The sequence below is a fragment of the Lissotriton helveticus genome, chromosome 7 (assembly GCF_964261635.1).
Source record: "Lissotriton helveticus chromosome 7, aLisHel1.1, whole genome shotgun sequence".
NCBI lineage: Eukaryota > Metazoa > Chordata > Amphibia > Caudata > Salamandridae > Lissotriton > Lissotriton helveticus.
This window is the reverse complement of record NC_136068.1, coordinates 182,480,261-182,501,146: the sequence shown is the minus strand read 5'-3', so window position 1 is coordinate 182,501,146 and position 20,886 is coordinate 182,480,261. Positions and strand designations below refer to the sequence as shown.

Sequence of the window (20,886 nt, the reverse complement as noted above, 5' to 3'; positions counted from 1 at the left end):
TCCTCCTGTGAACTCCTCTGCCTCGACATCACCAGTGAGGGCAAACAAGTCTGTGCTTTACATCTCATCTATCACCCGCCTGGTGACAATCTCATATTCACCCAACAATTCATGGACCTGATCACTTCCAACGCCGGTCGGCAGACCACTCAAGTATACCTGGGTGACTTCAATCTCCACTGGAACGATCAGAAAGACACCGTGGTGAATAGTCTCAAAACTTTCCTCAATGCGCTTGACCTCACCCAACTATGCGATAAACCAACACACGACAAAGGCGCGATACTCGACCTCATCATTGCCAAAGAGAACGCTATTCAACTGGAGGCGATTCTACCCTGCGATTGGTCAGATCACCACATTATCACATTCTTTATCAACGAAAAAGTTAAACCTAACCCTACGCAACCCATCAAATCCAAAACATGGAAAAGGGATTTGAAGAATCTTAACCCCTCCACACTACCTCCCCACATCGGCAACCTCCTCCTTCCCCCTTCAGGTGCCTCAGATGTTCAATCACTGACTGACCACTACCTCGACTCTATGAATACAATAGTCAATGAAGTCGCCCCTCTGCAACTGAAGAGAGTCTCCACCAAAATTTCTAACCCCTGGTATGATGACAGGCTCAATGACGAAAGGCGTAATATGCGAATGGCAGAGCGCACCTGGAGATCGGACCCTTCAGCACTGCATCTCAAAAAGCTTAAGAACAAGAGAAAGGCCTACTTTAGGAAAATAAAGCGCACAAAGTCTGACTTCTTCAGCCGCCAGTTGGACCAAGCGAAGAACAGGCCAAGAAAGCTGTTCGAGCTAATCAAGACCCAAACAAAGGCAAACCCACGCAATCAAACAGCACAACAAATGACACCCCACACTGTGAAACCTTCTCTGCTTTCTTTAAACTAAAGACTGACAACATAAGAAATGACCTCATCATGGATGTAAGCCGATACCCCAACCACACCAGAAAGGCAGACACTCAACCTAAAAACAAGGTATCCTGGCAGTACTTCGATACCTATTCGGAAGAAGCAATACACAAACTGCTCTGCACCTTGAAGCCCTCTAATCACCTCACAGACCCTCTACCTGCTAATGCTGTAAAAGACTTTATCCCCCTGCTCCTCCCTCTCTGGACCAAGATCATCAACAGCTCTTTACAACAAGGCCACATTCCAGACTCCCTTAAGGTGGGGCAAGTCACGCCTATACTCAAGAAACCTACAGCTGATCCGTCTGACCTAAACAACTATCGGCCCATCACCAATATCCCCACACTGGCCAAACTGCTGGAGAAATGTGTCCAACTCCAACTGACAAAACACATTGATCAATTTGACCTCCTCAACCCTCATCAATCAGGCTTCAGAGCGAAACATAGCACTGAAACAGCTATGACACACATAATTGATGACGCCCTCCAAATTCTGGATCGCAATGAGTCCTGCCTCCTCATCCTTCTTGACCTCTCGTCTGCATTTGACACGGTCAAACATGAGAATTTGCTGGAGCTGCTAAGTACTAGAATGGGGTTATCGGGAACTGTTCTCAAGTGGTTTTCGTCATTCCTTCACAACCGGTCTCAGAGGTTCAAGATCGACAATGTGCTATCTACACCTGTGCCTGTAGATCTAGGTGTTCCACAAGGATCCACCCTCTCCCCTACACTGTTCAACCTCGTTATGGAACCGCTCGCCACCTTGCTTCAAGCATCCAATGTACAATTCCATATGTACGCCGATGACACACAACTCTATCTAAAGTTACAATCCCCGGAAGATATCATACATCTGAATTCCACGCTTATTAACACCCAAGCTTGGCTGGCCGATAATCACCTCAAACTAAATGCTCTGAAAACTGAGTTCCTACTCATCTCACCCCCGGCGAAAATCTCCACCACCCAAACCTGGCTCAACAACCTAACAGCACTCAATGTCCAACCTACCATCGTGGACTCGGCGAAATCCCTAGGCATCACACTCGACGCCAAGCTCAACATGCAGCAGCACGTCAGCAAAGCCACAAAAGCAGCTAATTTCCAAATTAACACACTGAGGAAAATTAAACCCTTCCTCCCGGCCAAAGACTTCCAAACTGCTGTACAAGCTTTAGTCATCCCTCGAATAGACTATGGAATTGTGGCCCTCAGCGGTCTCCCGCTATCAACAACAGCACCCTTAAGAGCCTCCCTGAACGCTGCCGCGAGACTCATTACTGGCTCTAGAAAGCATTCGCACATATCCCCAGACCTAAAGTCTCTAAAATGGCTGCCTTTTGAAGCCAGAATACAGCTAAAAATTGCAGTTATGACACACGCGGCCGTGCACCACAAGGCACCTAACTACCTCGCTCAAAAGCTGTCTATATCAGGAGGTTCGAGATCCAATAGGAGCACAAAAAATCTTCTCCTGAAACCTCGTAGATTCCGAAAGTGAAAACTTACAAGCGCTCCTTCTCAGGGATGGCTCCCCGGATCTGGAATGCGCTCCCTCCTGAAACCAGGCTGATCTCCTCCACTGCACTCTTCAAGAAAGAGGTGAAAACCATCCTTCTGGCCAAGATCTCCTGATCGTTATAGATGTTGGTACAGAGACTCTGCATTGCTTTGTATCACTGCTCACCCTATCCCCTGGCACTATATTCTACTTGTTGGGGGCACTACTACGCTACTCTCTTACTACCGACCAAGATATGATACACGTTGGTTTACTGATCCACCTGTACACCTCTGTAGTGTGATCAATGACCTGTGCTGTTCCTATATTACTCCCTTACCTGATTGTATATGGATTGGTTTTATGTATGTTTTTATTATCCATGTTATTACCATGTTATTGACTATTATACTGTCTCCCATTATCTCTGTTGACTCCTACTGCCCCTTCCCTGTCTTTGTGAAGCGCTCTGATATCTGTAAGGATCCTGTTCGCGCTATATAAAACTTTGAATAAATAAACAGTTGAGTGTGTGTAGGGCACGAGCCTCGGGGGATCTCCTTGTAGTTTGTTTACATACTAAACTTAATTGCACAGGTATTATGCACAGAGATGGATCTGGTTGGTGGCCTGTTGGTCAACATGCACCTTGGGCAAAGTCCATATACATCAGACCCACAATTGTGAAGTCAGTGACAACAAATATTCTGGGCATTGTAATGTTTCAGCTGGAGGCAGACAAACGACCAATGCACGGATGAATTAGCAGAGCTTACCTTGACTGTAAGAAAACTTATGTTGGGAAATTCTTTGATAAATCCTCCAACTTGCAGTCCGTTTTCATCCTCGTACTTCCACACTCTGCGGTTCACCTGCACCTGAAGAACATTGGACAAGAATATTCAACAAAAAGGCAGTGACATTACATGATTCAGCCCACCTCTCCCCCACTACCTTCCCACATCACCTCCAATGGAGCACACGAATAGTCATGAAGCAATAGTCCATTCTGATAATCAGTGCCACTGAAACATAGCCAGAGCCACTTCCACACACTAGACATCACATGAATGCTGTGGCCTGCAATTAGTATCTGCAAAGCTTACCTTTTGATGCAGCCCTTCCACAAACCACTGATCTCCCAGGAAGTTGCATGCCATGTCCACATCACCATTATAAATCAGAACCCTATATTTCTAAGATGAGACAGAGGGATTGGTTTAGTTTGCAGAGTTTCAATTTCATCTGATTCTAATCAAACTTTAAGACTTTCCCTCTTACCATAGCACTCAGCAGCTTCAAGTACTGCTTCTCCAAGCTATCTACCACGCGTGTGTATCCCTGATAAACCTGTGAACTGCGCACAAAAAAAATAATCAAATCAAAGCAGATTCAGGGAGCACGTAACTGAACAACCAGAGAGAAGCAATGCACTTGAAGAGACAGAGGAAGTTACAAAGACATAAGGAGTGAGTTGGAGGAAGTACAGGAGAGGGAGCAAGGCACAAATGGGAAAAAGTTCCTTCACTCGATGTGAGAAAGGATAAGAGTCAGACATGGACGTTATTGTGGATGGAATAGATAATGCAAAACAGATATGACCCTGCTATATTCAGGAGACGGCTACTTAAACATGAGGCTAACAGACCCCCAACTATACCCTTAATGGATTGTCGGATGCTGTAGAGCGTTACCTGCAGACTTCCCAGACTGGGGCCTCAGGAGGAATGTGGAGGGCTTTTTTCACAAACGCGTTGTTCAAATAAGTTCTTGAGGCTGTAGTATTCACACAAGGTGGATCCATCCTCACAGGCTTTGAAGATCTTGATAAATGAAGCAATTTCTGTGGGTAAAAGAGCAGAGATGCAATAGAAAAGAGACACTAAAACCTCAAAGAGATGTAGGATGACCAGCAACAGACTTTGGTGGATGCACAAGAAATCACTTAAAAAACGTATTGGCTACAAGGGTAAGCTACACCAACATTCTACCACTGCACACGACACTGCTGCAAACACGAACTGCTTAAAGTGGGCATCACCAAAATCTCTATTGTATAGAAACTATGAAACTTTCAAGATTTCCAGTGGATACCATATTCCTATATTCTTTGCAAGAGGTGTATCTACCTCTACGCATCGCAATGTGGAGCTGCTAGTTTTGCTGCCTAGTGTGTGGGCCAGGTCTGGGAGAGCTTTCCACCACCTCCATCTACTAAATGGGAATGGTCGCAACCTCTACATAGTACAAGATTTGCCTACCACATCTTTTAACTGGTGAAAAGGGGCGCTGCCATATACGCCAAATGCTGCACTAAGAAATGCAACTATATATTTTTCCACTAAAAGGCAGGGATGCCAAAAATCTCATGGGTGCTAGGAGGGTCTACTACAATTTATAATTGGGGTTAGAGAAGCTGACACAATCTGTGCATGTTACAATTAAAAATAGCTTCAACATTTGGTCAACTTACAGGTGTAAGCCAATGAACACCGCCATCTGTTCAAGTTGTGGGAAATGGGGTGATCTGGTGGGTCACAGCAGGAAAACAAACAAGCACATGCAATGCAATAGGTCTCGCAGCATTAAAGTTTGAGTTATTGGCATTGTATATGACATTGCATTACATTTTTAGCAAAGCCTGTATTGGTGTATAAAGATGATTTGGAAGATGATAGCTGTTGCAAAATATTAAGCAATGTTGGCAATAATATTATATTATAATAATATTGTGAGTTACTGTTGTACTTGTAAGCATTTTGTGATGGTGTAAGAGCGCAGGTTTTGTGATGGTGTGAGAGCGCAGGTTTTGGGATGGTGTGAGAGCGCAGGTTTTGGGATGGTGTGAGAGCGCAGGCATTGGGACAGTCTGGGATTGCTGGCTCTTGTGATGGTGTGAGAGCGCAGGCTTTGGAGCGGTCTGGGCTTGCTGGCTTTTGTAATGCTGTGAGAGTGCAGGTTTTGTGATGGTGCGAGAGCGCAGGCTTTGGGATTGTGCGAGTGTGCAGGCGTTTGGTGGCTCTTGTGATGGTGTACTCTCATTCCAAGATAATATATAAAGTAAAATATGTAATCCCACTCACAGTATATAAATAGATATCTGCCTTCACTAACACAGTATAATCTGAGAAATGTTATAAATGTGACACTGTATAGATATATAAATAACACACACTGCCTCCCCCTTCCCAACAAGTGCCATTTGGAGACTCCAGACTCATTCATTTGGGGCATCGGATTTGGATTTGGGCAGCACAAGTACGAGCAACGGGAATTCAAAAATACGACTGGTAGCAAAGTTCCTTTTAATGTTATGCACCATGTGCCCCTTTTGATGCCGTGTCTGGGTTGTTCGCCTGTAACCGGAAGGGGACAGGTTTGACCTCACGGTAGCCAGCACTATAGAAAAGACAAGTAATTATTACAAAACCAATTGTTGAGGCCTCATATGGATAGACAGTGACTGACAGCCGTTGGCATCCACAAGGATTTAGTTAAGTATCTGAAAAAAAAGTTTTCTTTGGGAATGTACATTCTGTCAGTCCTTATTTGGCTACATAATTAACACGCTGGGAAACGGGTGCCACCACTGACAAAACAGAAAGAAGAGAGTACTCCGAGAGAAAAGGGATTGGGGTCAAATATAATGAATACGCATTTGCAGACTTTCGCCAAGGACCTGGCATTACTTTTCAACCAATCGTTATCCATCCTGCCCATGTCACAGGCACACTTACTCGCCTAAAATAACAAAACGCAGAAATAACCCGCCCACTGCTACACAAATAGTCCTTCCACTGAAGAGACCTCTTCGACCCGATGGTCACGGGTTCCCATCACCCTACATTCTCCAGAGGTCGCTAAAGTGAGTACCACTGATTTGGGTAACAACAAACATCTGTTCTATAGAGCCGTGAAGACCCTCCAAGCGGATGTGCGCTTTACAAAAGACACGTTACGTTCACAAGATTTAAATGGACCGAGATCGCTGTCCTTTGTCACACAGACAACATTGCCCTTCACATACCCTGGACTCGCCAGGCTGACAGTTTTATATGCCTTCTTTCTCCCCCTGGATGCGCCAAGGAAAGACCAACAAAACGCTGGGGAGCGCCAACAACGTCACTTTGCGCTTTTGTTTCTACGTCCCTTCTGAGCCCGACAGAGCAGTGGCACTTTGATGTCCAAACTGCTGGTTATTTTAAACAAGTTCAAAAATGCACAATTTGTTCATAAACAAAAAAAGAAGGAAACCGCTCCAACTCGCTGCATAACAGGGTGCCACGAGGGAATTGAATATGTGTGTCAAAGTTGAATTACCAGTTCCAGTGGTGGGAATGGGACACGCCGTGTTCTTTGTTCATGGCGGGGTCACGTAAAATCAGTAAATAAATAAATAAAGTGATCTAAACTTGCCATTCAAGAGCAGGTAGATCACAGCGTGCGGAAATCAAACCAGCTGTAAACATGGCCTGACGTTTGAAAAAGTGAAAGAAGAGGGACGCAGAGTGCCTGCCCTGACGGCATCACAACTGAGGGCTGCGGAGCCTCCAGAGCGATCCCCGGGTCACACCGTGCCGGGGAAGGGCGATCAGGCGCGCAGCATTCTGAAGCATGGCAGCGCCTCGCGCGTTTCTCATCTCCTGTCAGCCGCGCGCCCCTCTGCAGACTCCCCCTGCATTCCAGAGAGGCGCGCGACGCGATTTGGTCCTTTCTGCCATGCTGTGGAGAAGAGACCTGGCCGCGCACAACGTTATCCTATGGGGAAACGCTGCGCGCGGCCAGGTCTTGTCGAAACACTGGTTTTTGAGCTGAGACGCCGACTATAGTTCTCGCTGCGAGAACGCGCTTTTAGCGCGTTCGTCGTAGCGAGACCTAAAAAACACTAATGTGTAGTTAAGGAAATGAATGAACATCTATTGGCTCAAATTCTTTTCTAATGAAACAGATGTCATATTTGCAGATGCCAACATAGTCCTCTGGGCCCATGCATTCTGCTCATAGGGAAGAAATGACTTCCTTACTTGCAACAGTAGTTCTCCAGTATAGGAATCTTTCATAGATTCACATACTTGAATCATTCCCAGTCGTCGTGATGGGAGTTACCCGATACCTTTAGAAAGCAATCTAGGAATAGACTAACCTGTTTCTGCTACACAGCCTCTCAATGCCTTTCATGATTGTTTTCACGGCCTCAATATAATGGCCTGCCCTCCTTCCTATTAAACAGGTGAACTCTGGTGAAAGAGGACGGACTTGCACCTTCTTTGCTTTCTTATGTCCGCATTTATGAGTGTGCATCCAAATTCACTTGAAAAAAGATTTAACAATGGCGAACATAAGAAAACAAAGTAGGTTTAAGTCCGCCCTCTTTCACCAGAGTTCACCTGTCCAATGGGAAAGGAGGGCAGGTCATTTAAATTGAGGCCATAAAAAAAAGCACAATCATGAAAGGCATTGAGAAAGGCTGTGAAGCCGAAATGCATTTGCCAAAAATAATCATAAATGATGTCCAGACACCGTAGAGTGCACCAATGTTTTGATGGGTATGTTACTGCATGGAAGCCACTACCATGATGGAAGCACCCGCCTGCAAGCAGTTCGGCAAGACTGAGTGTCAATTGGTGGGATAATAGGTTGGTATTGCCTGAAACGCTGGAGCTTGTCGACACATAGTCGTCACTACTATAGTGTAAGGATTATTTGGTTACCAAACCAGTACCTGGGGGCACCTACCCGAGGAGAGTCGTAGCACGGCAGGGCGAGGAACTGACAATTTTATAGGGGCTACAATCGGTGACTGAATGTATTTTAAACAAAATGGATGCATGACCCATTTCTACTAAAGGGACAGCGATTACTGAAAAGCATTTACTAGCATGCATCCAAATTCACTTACAAAAAGACATTTAACAATGGCGGACATAAGAAAGCAAAGAAGGTTTAAGTCAGTTCACTTTCACCAGAGTCACTGTCCAATGGAAAGGAGGGCAGGTCATTTAAATTGATGCCATGAAAACACAATCATGAAAGGCATTGAGAAAGGCTGTGTAGCCGAAACACGTTTGTCGAAAATAATCATAAATTATGTCCAGACACCGTAGAGTGCGATGGGTTTGTTACTGCCTGGAAGCCACTACCAATATGGGAGCACCCGCCCGCAAGCAGTTCGTCAAGACGGAGTGGCAATTGGTGGGGAGAAAAAATGGCTGCCAAGTGGACTTTGATGAAAACATGAGCTAGACAGGTAAAGAAGATACAGGAGAATTTCTTCCAGAGAAGAGGAAAAAGGATGCATCTTAGCCCGATGACACCAGATGCTAAATTTTATTCCATCTGAGGCAATAATTTTTGATGGTACCATCAGCACAAGCCTTAGCTCGGATTTCTCTACATTTCAATGGTCTGTTCATGTGTTGGAATTCCTAGGTCTCAGGAGCCATGCTGATAAATTAAGAAATTTGGGACCCGGATGGAGCACTGGGCCCTTATTCATGGTCAGTAAAGTGGGAAACGTCTTCAATTGAATGTGATGCACTTGAGACAGGAGAAGCAACTCTATAAACCAGTGCTGAAGTGGCCATGATGGAGCGATGAGAATTAGCTAGCAGGGTTCTGTTTTCATTTGCCTTAGGACTCTTGGGAGGAGAGGAAATTGGAGGAAAAGCGTAGGTAAAGATGCTGTATCATAATATTGAAAATGCATTGCCCCATGATCCCGGTTGGTGATGTCAGCTTGCATAAAACTGGCATTTACAGTTCTGGGAGGTGTCAAAGTGGTCCAGATTTGGCTTGCCCCACAAGAGAAAGATGTTGTCCAGGGTCCTCTTGTGTAGCTCCCAATCGTGGCATGATGCTGTCAGCCGGTTGAGTGTCTGCTATGGTGTTCTGCTTCCTGGAAACATGTCCCTCTCACAGATACACCTTTTTTTGGCTAGACCATTCCCATAGTTTTTGTGCTTCCAGGGATAGCAGGTGGGATCTTGCACAACCCTGCTTATTGATGTAGTGCCTCATTGTATTGTGCATGCGGACGAGCACTGCAGAAAAAGGCCTCTAAGGCCAAATGCACTACTTTCAACTCTAGTAAGTAGATGTGCAAGTGACATTGAACTGGTTGCCATTTTCCACAGACTTGGAGATCTTGGAGGAAAGCTCCCCACCCCTCCAGGGAAGCATCAGTAGTAATGACTAGGGGGAAGTTAAAGGGCAAAAAGAGTCCAACCGAAAGATTTTCCTACTTCGTCCACCAGCACGCTGAACCTTGTTGGAGTGGCCTGGATGAGGCTGAATGAACCGGTCATCTGCACCCATTGTCTGTCCAAGTCCTCTTTATGTGGATGCATGCCTAGATGACAAAATGGGGCGAGAGGTATGCAAGAGGACATGATCCCTAGAAGGGACTTGTAGAGGCGAACACAAAGAAACTTTTCTTTGGATGTACTGTGCCAGCGTCAGGAGTTGCAGGTGTCTCTCCTGTGTAGGATACGTGTTGGAGGATGTTGGGTCTAGCATGGTCCCTAAATGTTTTATGGTCTGTGACGGATGAGGATTTGATTCCTCTAGGTTCAAAGTGAGACCTAGCTGTTTGAAGAGTTCCGTGGAAGCACAGGCGGTGCGTTTGGAAGGCGCCTTGACCAACCAGTAGTTTAGATAAGTAAAGACTTGATGTTGGTGTTCTCTTAGGAAAGCTGCTACAGGTGCGAGGCACTTTGTGATGATGCGAGTGGTGGATTTGAGGCTAAAGGGGAGCACCTTGAACTGGTAGTGGCTTCCGGCTACCGTGAACGTAAGAAATTTCCAATGTTTTAGATGGATGGGTATGTGAAAATACGCATCTTGGAGGTCGAGGGTTGTCAAAGTCTCCCTGGTTCAAGAGCTGCAGCACCTCCTGCAGTGTTACCATGCGGAATGATTGTTTCCGGAGGAAGATGCTGAGGTTTCGGTGGTCTAGAATCGTTCACCACTGCCTTGACTTTTTGCAGATTAAGAAGAAACTGGAACAGAATCCTTTTCCTCTGTGGGCTATAGGAACTCCCTCTATTGCTCCCTTTTTTAGCATGGGTTTACCTCCAATTTGACACGTTGTAGATGTTCGTGGATGGAAGGTTGAGGGTGGCTTTTGGATGAATTTTAATCTGTGGCCGAATTGAACAAGGTCCAAGACCCACTGATCATTGGTAATTTTCTGCCATCAGTGGAGGAAGTTAGTAACTCTGCCGCCGATGCGAGCGGTATGAATGAAGCAAGTAGCCAGAGCATGAGGTGCATCATTGATGTCGGCCAATGCCCTTTCCCTGGCGTCCGATTTTCCCCTCCGAAGAAGTCTGAATGAGGACTGTATTGGGTTCCTGTGCTGGTATTAGGGACGATATTGTTGAGCGGGTGAGGAGTAACAATATTGTTGGTAGCCCCTCTTAATGAAGGTTGTCTTCCCCATGAGCCACGAAAAGGCACTTTCTTAAATTGCAAGGTCCACAAAGACTTGGCTGTGTCAGACTTGATAGCCTGGAGGACCTAATCTATGTGTTTCCCCAAACAGGGCTTCTCCGTCGTAAGGGAGGTCTAAGATTTTGTTCTGAACCTCTAGTAGGAAAGATGTAGCCTGAAGCCAACCTTGACGCCTGAGCACTGCTGCATCTGCTATTTGCCATAAACCCGTAATGGTAGTATTCATGGCGCAATTTATTACTTCACAGCATGTGCGCTCACCTTCATGCAAAACCTCCTTTGCTTCTGCTTTGACATCCTCTGGTGACTGGTCAATGTACAGAGAAATGTCTGACCACATCTGCCGGTCGTACCTTCCCAGAGGTGCTAAAGAATCGGCTGCCCTGACCGTTAGTGCTGACACTGAGGAAAAAGGTTTCCCAATATTGTCAAGGCGCCTACCATCTTTATCTGGAGGCACGGACATAGGTGAGGCAGGGTTCTTGGAGTGGCGCTGGGCCACTTGCGTGACAACGGAATCCAGTTTGGGTTGCCCAATAAGACATGCTGGAGCATCTTCAGGAGCCTTGTATTTTTTGTGAAGGCGCTGCAAGACTGCCGCACTGAAGATAGCGTCTTCATTCCCTTATTGGTTTCATCCCAAAATATAAAATAGATAATAGGCATAGCCCCAATTGTTTTCTGTATGATTTTCACAAGCTGTTTTGTAAAACTATGGGTTTTGTAGCACTGGGACATTGGACTATTTTTCAACTCTCTCTCGAGCAGGTTGTGAATACCTCCAATATCCTCTTATGGAGAATCCGCCGGAGGCAGCTTTGGAGATGGGGGAAGTGATTTCATATAATCATCCCATTCAGTATTAGTGTCCGGAAGCTCACCCTCTTTAGTCATCTGCTGAGGATGTGGGATCCTGGAGGGGAGTCATTTGCGGGATACGTGGAATTGGTGTAGACAACAGTTGTGGTGGAGGCAGTGATGGTGAAGCCTGCCTAGGTGGCATCCTTGCTGGTGGAGATGGAGGTCTGGTGGGAGGCGCTGATGGAGGGAAGCGCCAGCAGTAATCAATAGAATGAACTGTAGGTCAGATACGATAGATGAAGCTAGAAAGATCATTTCCTCTTGATAGTAGTGCTTTGCAGGAGCATAATAAGTTAGCTCATACTAATCCTCCTCATTGTCCTCTGGTTGACACTTAAAATGTAATTCGGAAGGGAGTCGCTTCATCAGAGTCACCTTGATCTAATAGACGAGTGGGTAGTAATTCAGACACTTTATTGGGAGAAGTAAGTGCGGGAGTAAAAAGAGGAGTTTTTTTTTTTTAGTATTTATTATATCTGCCTCATGCAGGCGGTTATGTCTTTATTGGCGCGAGTGCTGTCGATGTCAGTGCCTTCATAGAGAGGACTAGGTTAGGCGTCAACAGTATAGGTGTTTGGTTCGTCGACGATTAGATAGTCATCGAGAGCGAGGATGCTGTTGAGAGTGAAGTAATGGTGGTGGTCACCTTAGTCTACGACGAGGATGACCCTTTCATAGTCAACGGGGAGACACTTGTCAACTAGCTGTCCGTAGACCGAGCCAAAGACGTATTTTTGAAGGAATGTCCATCTGTGGTTGACGTGTAGCAGGCTCTGAAGTCGCCTTTAAAGATTGTTTTTCTGTGGATGGCGAGAGGACTCTTGTGCCTCATGTGAGCATTCTGAGTGAGAACCACGAGGGGACCTTTTAGAGCACTTGTTGGGAGGCTCTAGAGAGGAATGAGAATGGGAAGAGTCCCTTCCTCTCTTTTCCGATTTTCATTAAAAAAAAAAATAGACGAGTCTTCACTTTCAGTGTCTAACACTGGCTCCTTTCTTGTTTTAAGTTTTCGGAGCCATAAAAGTAGTCGCGCCTCACAGTCCTTAAGAGTCTTAGCAGAAGATGCACGACAAACCTTATGCTTTATGCAATGGGTAGAGATAGGAAGTAGATGCAGTCCTGATGAGGTTCATGTAGGTTGGCTTTTTTTTTTTTTTTACCACAGGCAGCACAGCCTCTGAAGAGCATTTTTTGCTTTTTCTGACATGGTAAATTAGATTTTAGCAGGAAAAAAACACACAGACAGATATATAGACACATATACAAATATATATATATATATATATATATACATATATACACACACACACACACACACACACATACGCGCGCGCACACATACACACACACACACACACACACACACACACACACGCGTGTAGGAAGATATACCTTATAAAATTCACTGACGAGTTGTTTGGAACAGGAAAACCCAAGCAGAGCTCAGTGGAGACACCTTAGTATGACATGCGGAGAAAAAAATCGGAGGGACTGGAGCTTCTCACAGGAGTATTCTAGGGGGTGATACAACCGGATTGGTTAAAACCTAAGTTTGGTCTCTTTTTTTTAAATTACTGTGATAGGTTACTAAACTAAGGGGCAGAGTCCTTTTCTAGTCTATACCCATCATTACATTGCTTTCTAAAGGTCCTGGGGGGCTCCCATCGTGACGAGGTTGGGTGGGGAGACGGGGGAGTGAATCAAGCATGTGAATCTGTGAAAGTTCCAATACTGGAGTATTGGGAATTTGCCCAGTTCCGACATTTGATGCTCAGACAAATCTGTGCTTTGAAATGTATCACGTCTGGTCTCTAGAACTTTTACCTCAGTATTTAATCGTGCTTCTTTCAAAAGAAATGGATTCTTAAAAGATTTCTAGTCAGTGGATTTCTAGAACAGCCGTAAAAACTAGAAACATGCAACATCCATTGTCAGTCCCAAATGGTGCAGGAGGCCGATGGCACTTCCCGTTGCTTGACCGCTGACATTAGAGCCCAGAAATTTTTATAAATTATACAGTTAAAGGAAGAACCTCCAGTGGGTCTGCCGGATTGCTTTGTTGACAGTGGCATAAGCACAGGGTTTTTGTGGGAAAAAAAAGTATAAGCGAACACCGGTGCAGATTCACAAAGCTATGCAGATGAAGTTTTTTCTAAAAGGTATAATTTTTCAACTGAAGACCAGGTGCAAAGTTTAGAAACAGAGAAATGCTTTGTTCAGGATGGGTCCAGCTGCTGATTATGTTCTTTCATCTCATGTCTGGAATTCTACTGATGAGCGCAGCCTCGGTCCTTTACAATGGTGCACTCATCAACGTGTGCACCACAATAGTTAATACTCATGGCCAGAAGCACAATGTATTCACACCCAAGAGCCAACTCCAAAGAACAACTATCATTTATCATAATGCGTTCCAGAGACACCAGTGCAGCTCACATTCATGCAAATCTAATCCAGGGCACCTCAAGACCCAACAAAAAGGAACCACATTCACCTCGCACACTTCAAAAAAAGATGTTCATTGTATTGCACATGCATAAAAGAATTCAGTTTACCAAAGACAAAGCAGCTGCTACATCCTCACACTCAAAGGCAGGGGGTTAAGTCTGTTGCTCTACATTCCACACCACAATATTCAGTAACAGAAGCAGCCACTCATAATTTATTTTGGTGCTAAGCAAACATGTTATGATTTTCACCAACACTACTTTACTATGCATGTCTTATTTGGTCTGCTCCGACTAAAATGTAATGAAGCACTCACCTTATTCCAGTGATGGTGTATTGGTGAACGGTGAAATGGTACTCCAAAATGATGCACAACAATGTTGTCTTTGTCCTCCCTGAAAAGCGGAAAAATAATTGATCAGCTGAAGCAGGATTGGTCCTTCTGAGCACATACTATGGCTCCAATCCCCAACCCAATACTGTAGGAAGCTTGCGTTTTATGTAGTGTACCAAAATGAGGTAACACAACCCTTTTTGGCTTGCAGGGCTTAAATTAATAATCCCAAATGCTCTCTTTTGTGGTAGTATTGGCTAGCTATTTAGGCTTATCAGAGGACAGTGTTAAGCATTTGTTGTACACACACAGACAAAAAGATGAGGCACCCTTGAGAAGAAACTTGAGACCAATTTAGAAAAGTAACGTTTTTATAGAATTTTAGACAATAAGAACATCATAATCGGGTAAGTACTTTAAACGTTATCAAATCTGACAGTAAAAACAGTAGAAAATGACCCCAGTCAGATTTGAGACATGAGCCTCAAATGCGGTAATGTTATCCTATGGGAGAAACATTCACTGGATAGGGTCACTTGCAAACGACTTACAGGACCGTTCTTCTGGACTTAAGGTGAGTAGGGGCCAATGTCCAAGAAAGCACCAAGAGTTCACTTTTACCTCCCCTGGGGGTCCGGGTGCAGAGGTGGTTTCAGATGTGTTAGCCTCAGACGCTACACGCTGTAGTCAATGGGAAAAGTACCTGTAGAAAAGAGGCTGCACTGGGGTGGGGGAGCTGGAGGACCCGTCCAATACAATTCCAAAGGGCGCTACACTCTTGGGGGTCTCAGGGCCAAAGAGACACTGCCGGTTTCAATGGACTATGGCAGGGGGACTCGGGTGCATAGGTGTTTTGTCCGGTAGGTCGTCGAGCTTGAGGCTTCCATGGTTCTTGGTACAGCAGCAGATGAGGGAGAAGAAACACAGCAAGAGGACTTCTGGCATGGAGCTGACATCTGGTGAAGTGACGCGACGTGCAGGTCGGTTTTGGCCAAGGTTGGGAATTCGGACTGAACATAAACAAGCAGTGGTGTTTGCAACAGGCTCCAGTGCCTCGGTATTGGTACAGTTTGGCTCCTTGGGGTCCTGGCATCCCGAAACTTGGCGTGGAGATGGATCTGACCTCCTGGAGCACGGTGACCTCTTCCTGGGTGGCAGCTGGCAAGTGGCTCCTCCATTTCAATGGAGATGCGGACGGGTTGGCAAAGTGCTGACAACACTTTGAGGCTTTTGGAGGTAGCACAGATGCAAGACCAGTCAGATCTTTCTGACTGTCAGGACAGGAGCAGGCAGGCAGGGTTTGGCATCAAAGTTCACAGCTAGTCCTCTGTTCTTGCATTCTTCTGCGCTTCTTTGTCCTTCTTCTGGAGTCAGTCAAATCTGTTTTCCTGGTGTCAGTGTCAACTTCTTTCGTGGAGCATATTAGGCCGTCCACCTTAGGGGTGTGACTGGCCTGGTTGTGCAACACGCCTCCTTGCATAGCTAATTTCTCACCTGTCCTGGTGCTAAAAGGGTCTCAGAGCAGGGAGTGGCAAATTCCAGGCCTGCTGGAGGCCGGGTCGATTATCAAAGGCAGCAGGGGCTTTGAAACCAATGGCCTTGGTGTGCAGATTCACTAGCCTTCCTGCTGGAGGTGATAACACCTCCTGCCAGAGCAGGCTTTGTTTCTTTTTTTTATAAATCTTTTTATTGTAATTAGGGCTCCCGGTTTTATGATATTTATTTTTTTAACATTTCCGTCTGTATTTATCCATATTTATTTTTTGGCCATTTTATCTGTATTTATCCATATTTATTTTGTGTATAAATGAAGTTGTAAAGCTGTACATTTCCATATTTACTTAAATGATAGACGTGCACTCATACTTTGATGTTTGTCATGTTTTAGCTATTTGAGTTGCCAAATATTACATAACAGTAGGTCCACTGGTAAATATTAGCATTATACACAAAGGTATTATTACATATGTAGTTATTTAAAGAAATTTCATCCTTTTTTTTATTTCCCATGCTGTCCATCTGCTCAGTTGTTGGGCAATAATTCATCAAAGACAGCACGAAGAGTTACTTAAAAGAAGCACATTTTCTGTATTCGTCCATTTTTAAAAATAAATGCAGACCGAAAACACATTGTTTTCTGTCTATATTTATCGGTAAAAATCCGTAACAACGGAAAACAGGGAGCCTTAATTGTAATACAAGTACACAAACAAGAGACAGTAATAATTATCTCATTCAGCATACGGTTACAATTAACAAGTCGTACATATGTCAGGACATTCCTCTTTTTTTAAATACACTTTGTTTATCCCTTTCCCGTTTCGTATGGCCGCACCACGTTGCTGTTAACATTTGCCCTTTTATATCTCCGGATAGGGAATTGCTGCTGACTGATAGGGAGAGCATTCCCCTGCTCTCATTCCACCTCCCCCAGATCTTTGTCCGTTTGTGCGGACAGCCTCTTCCCTCGTAGACCACCCGTTTCGCTTGCATACACTAGTCCATGTTGGTTTTCCAGTCATTAAACACAGGCCCAAAGCCAGCCCCCCCCCCTCCCCACTTGCTTGCTATGTTGCGTTTGGCCACCATAAAACCCAGTGTGGCCCATATTTTTTCTCCCACCGCTAGGTCAGGTTTCCCCCAGATATTTCATAAACACCCATGAGGGGACGCCTCCACCTACTTCCCACATAACGGCTCTTGTGTGTGTAATAATCTCATTTCAGTATTCTCTTATCCTGGGGCAGTCCCACTATAGATGTTAAAACGTACCTTCTAAGCCAAAGTTCTTAGGACATAGTGCTGAGTCAAGTCTATTCAATTTAACTAATGTAGTGCATGTATAGACCGTCCTATAGTTTAGTTTCAATTGGATCAGCCTAAAGCGGGAGCAGCCTTTGTTTCTTGACCTCAGAGCGGGCAGGCTTGCACCTGCAGGGCGTCAGAAACACGTCTGTGGTGGCAGGCTGGACGATACTAGTCAGCCAGCACACTAAGAGGTTGGTAGGTTTTCAGGAGACACCTCTAAGGTGCCCTCTGGGTGCATGTTTTAATAAATCTACTACTGGCATCAGTGTGGATTTATTAAGACAAGGTGTTTGATACCAAACACCATAGGCTTTAGTAAAGCCACAATGGGACAAGTCGTAATGACCAGTGACCAGTACAAAATACTTAATATGGCTTTCCTGCTCACTTGTACTATCTCGTAATCGAATTAGACAGTACAGGGAGATATCTGCTTATGCAGATATGTCATTGCATGTAATATAATGCACCCTGCTTTAGCACTTTAAGGCCTGCTGTAGGGGTGACTTACATATAATGCATGCAGTGTCTATGTGTTAGGCACACAGGGTATGTGCCATATTGTGTTGTCATACTTGTTTGCACTATTTCATGCCGCCTGCAATGGCAGTCTGCACGGGTTTGGTGGTGGGTCCCTTAAGGTGGCACAATACATGCTGCAGCCTTTAGGGACCCTGTTTAGTACCCAGGTCCTAGGTTCCATTTAACAGGGAATTACTGGAGGTGCTAAAGGTCTTGTCAAATGGAAGTACAATTGAACAGTTACCTTATTTTAGGGAAAGAGCAAAACCACAGTCTAATAATTTGGGATGCCGGGGAGATTTGCAGCCAAGCCCTCTAAAATCTAAGAAGTAACCCTAAATGTCTTCCTACAATCCCAAACAACTAAAACTAGGGAGATGAAAATTCCTACTACCACAAAGCTATAGCACGAACGCATTGTATTGTATTGTAATTGCATTTATATAGCGCTTACTACCCCTGATAAGGTGTTGGAAGTTTTTAGGGTTAAAGCAGATTTTATTTCAACCTGTATGTTAGTAAATTGTACATTTGCACAGACCCACCTGGGCCAGGCGTTCCCGTATTCAAGGTCAGCTCGCTCTCCGCTCCACCGGGGGGTTTTCTTCCCGTTTGAGTGGAGAGAGCGAGCGCATCAATGGAAATCTAAACAGCTTCCGGTTGCTACGTAAACCTGCTGGTTAGACGGGCTAGTCATCACAAAGTCTCCCTTACTTAGAGCCTTTAACGCAGCGTTTTTTCCACCGCTGTGCGGGCGTTCTATTAGGTGGGTGGGGCCCAAGGGGTTAAGAGGGATATACTTCGCGCAGCGGCAGCGCGCGCCTAAGGCAAGTCCGTCTGAGCCCAGCTGTCGCCAGGAGCCCTGTCGGTTGGGTCCCGGCTAATGCCTCCAGGCTTCAATACTCTGCCATTCAACTTAAACAAGTCAGACAGCGTACTATAACATGCCATACTACCATCCTCTTTGTCTATCTTGAAGGACCATTCACATGTAAATGCTGCCACTTTCAGAGCTGCCTGGAGAGTCAATTCTCTCTAGAGTTGTGGGATTGTCATAAGTCGAGACAAGCAGGTATGTGTGGATACTCCCCCAAACATCTAGTGAGTCCCAAAGCCATAAACATGACTCCCACCTGGAGAGGTTTTTTAGCAAATGTAAGATCCCTGTCCCAGCCGGCAACAGAATTATAGGATCTACTGAATTCTGACACACCTGACTTGGGCTTCCTCACGGAGACCTGGCTTAAACCCTCCTCACTACCAGCTATTACCCTGGCCCTTCCTGATAAGTATCGGATACTCAGACTAGACAGGGAATGGAAAGTGGGTGGAGGCATAGCTATTATATATATATATATATATATATATATATATATATATATATATATATATATATATATATATATATATATATATATATATATATATATATATATGCTTGAAATGTCTCCATCATCGACTCCACCACTTATAAAGATATGGAATTATGTATTTTTAAGATCGACTCCCCAGAACTGCCTAAAGGACGCGCTCATTTACCCCCAGCCCTCCCCCCCCTCACCTGCAAGGCCCTCTTAAAGATTTAAATCTCAAAATGATGGAGAAAACTGCCCCCCACATTATCTCCATCAAACACTTTCTGTTGTTAGGGGATTTCAACATTCAAAGTGAGAACTGCGTGGACATCAACGCTGTTAATTTTCTAGCTGATATGGCCACCTTACAACTCATCCTGTATATCGGTAGAACCCCCTCGCCCAGTGATCTAGTCAGATTTATTTTCAGATTAGTGGCTTCCAACTGAATAGTTTCCCCTTCTATTCTACACACAATCTAGATGACAATGGCACAAAGGTGGGCTTGGGGGGGTTAATCTGGTTTCACTCACATGCTAAGACAAAGTGGGAGCAGGGGGTGGATTGCTTAACACAGGCCTGAGCACAGATCAAGAGAGAAACTAGGAGGGAAACTATGGTAGTCTCTGGCAATTTGAAAATACACAGGTTTTGGACTGCAAAGCCCACAATTCAACAGGTAAAATGAAACAGTCACGGCAAGTACAAAGTTCCAGTTTCTAAAACAAACAGGTGAAAAATGATACAATGAAGGACAAGTATAAACTGACATTTTTAAACTGTAACAACCACAAGCAAAACAGGTGAAAATTATACAATCATGGGTATAGGAAATTCGCTTTTTAAACTTCAGGAAAGAAACAGCACAAGTCTGCCTTCTTACCACCGCCCAGTCCTTGGTTCACCGCAATCTTGGGCATAGGGAAACTGCAGCTCACAAAATTGAGGTGAATGTTTTGGGGTTCACTCAACTAACCCTTAAGGGGCCTGGGCAGGTGTGAGAGGAGGGCTCCAGGTTGCTTGGGAGCTAGGGAGCCAATCAGCAAACTTAGGCTGCTGGCCAAGGTGAGGAAGTTGCTCCTCGATTCAGAACCTCCTAGGAGGCAGACAGGCTCAATCCACACAGATGGAGACACTCGTCAATTATAAATATTGCAGAAAATACACTTTCAGAACGTCATCCGACTTATGGGATGAAAACTTTATCCAGGGATCACAGCAACAGAAGAACATAATGTAACTACAATTTTAACCATTGAAGATGCTTTCAGCACAAAATGGACTGTTTGTTGGAGCTAAAAAAATAGCTGTTCACGTAAAATAAAAAAAAATAATTTGGTGAGCAGTACTACTTAATGCAATGATTCTTGTGTTAATACATGTCCCTTTGAAGGATTCAGTGGAGTTTTCAATGTGACAATGCCCGAAATGGGCAATTAAACTTTAATTGGGCACATTATGAGCTCTTTGTAATTCCATAGACCAATGGCCCTACCGGCACCAAGATCAATATAGTTGCCCATTCCTCTGTTCTTACTGAAATGTTTAGCATTGATGTAGAGGGGAAGGCAAACAAAGACCTGTATACCTATTCCAAATGAAAGGCATCTGCCATCTTGCAATTACAAGAAGAGGGCAGGGAGGAGACCTTAGGTCCCACAAA

At 44.8% G+C, this 20,886-nt stretch overlaps 1 protein-coding gene across 1 annotated transcript in view; it reads right to left on the bottom strand.

The window, feature by feature from the left end:
- The window catches only part of CTSA (cathepsin A), an 81,476-nt gene that overhangs the window by 29,764 nt on the left and 30,826 nt on the right, over window positions 1-20,886 (bottom strand). The window contains exons 10-14 of the mRNA XM_078651902.1: window positions 14,521-14,599; window positions 4,139-4,287; window positions 3,726-3,801; window positions 3,551-3,640; window positions 3,221-3,322 (exon numbers count right to left, since the gene is read on the bottom strand). Coding sequence (XP_078508028.1) covers window positions 3,221-3,322; window positions 3,551-3,640; window positions 3,726-3,801; window positions 4,139-4,287; window positions 14,521-14,599 — 496 coding nt within the window. The remainder of the gene's footprint in view (window positions 1-3,220; window positions 3,323-3,550; window positions 3,641-3,725; window positions 3,802-4,138; window positions 4,288-14,520; window positions 14,600-20,886) is intronic.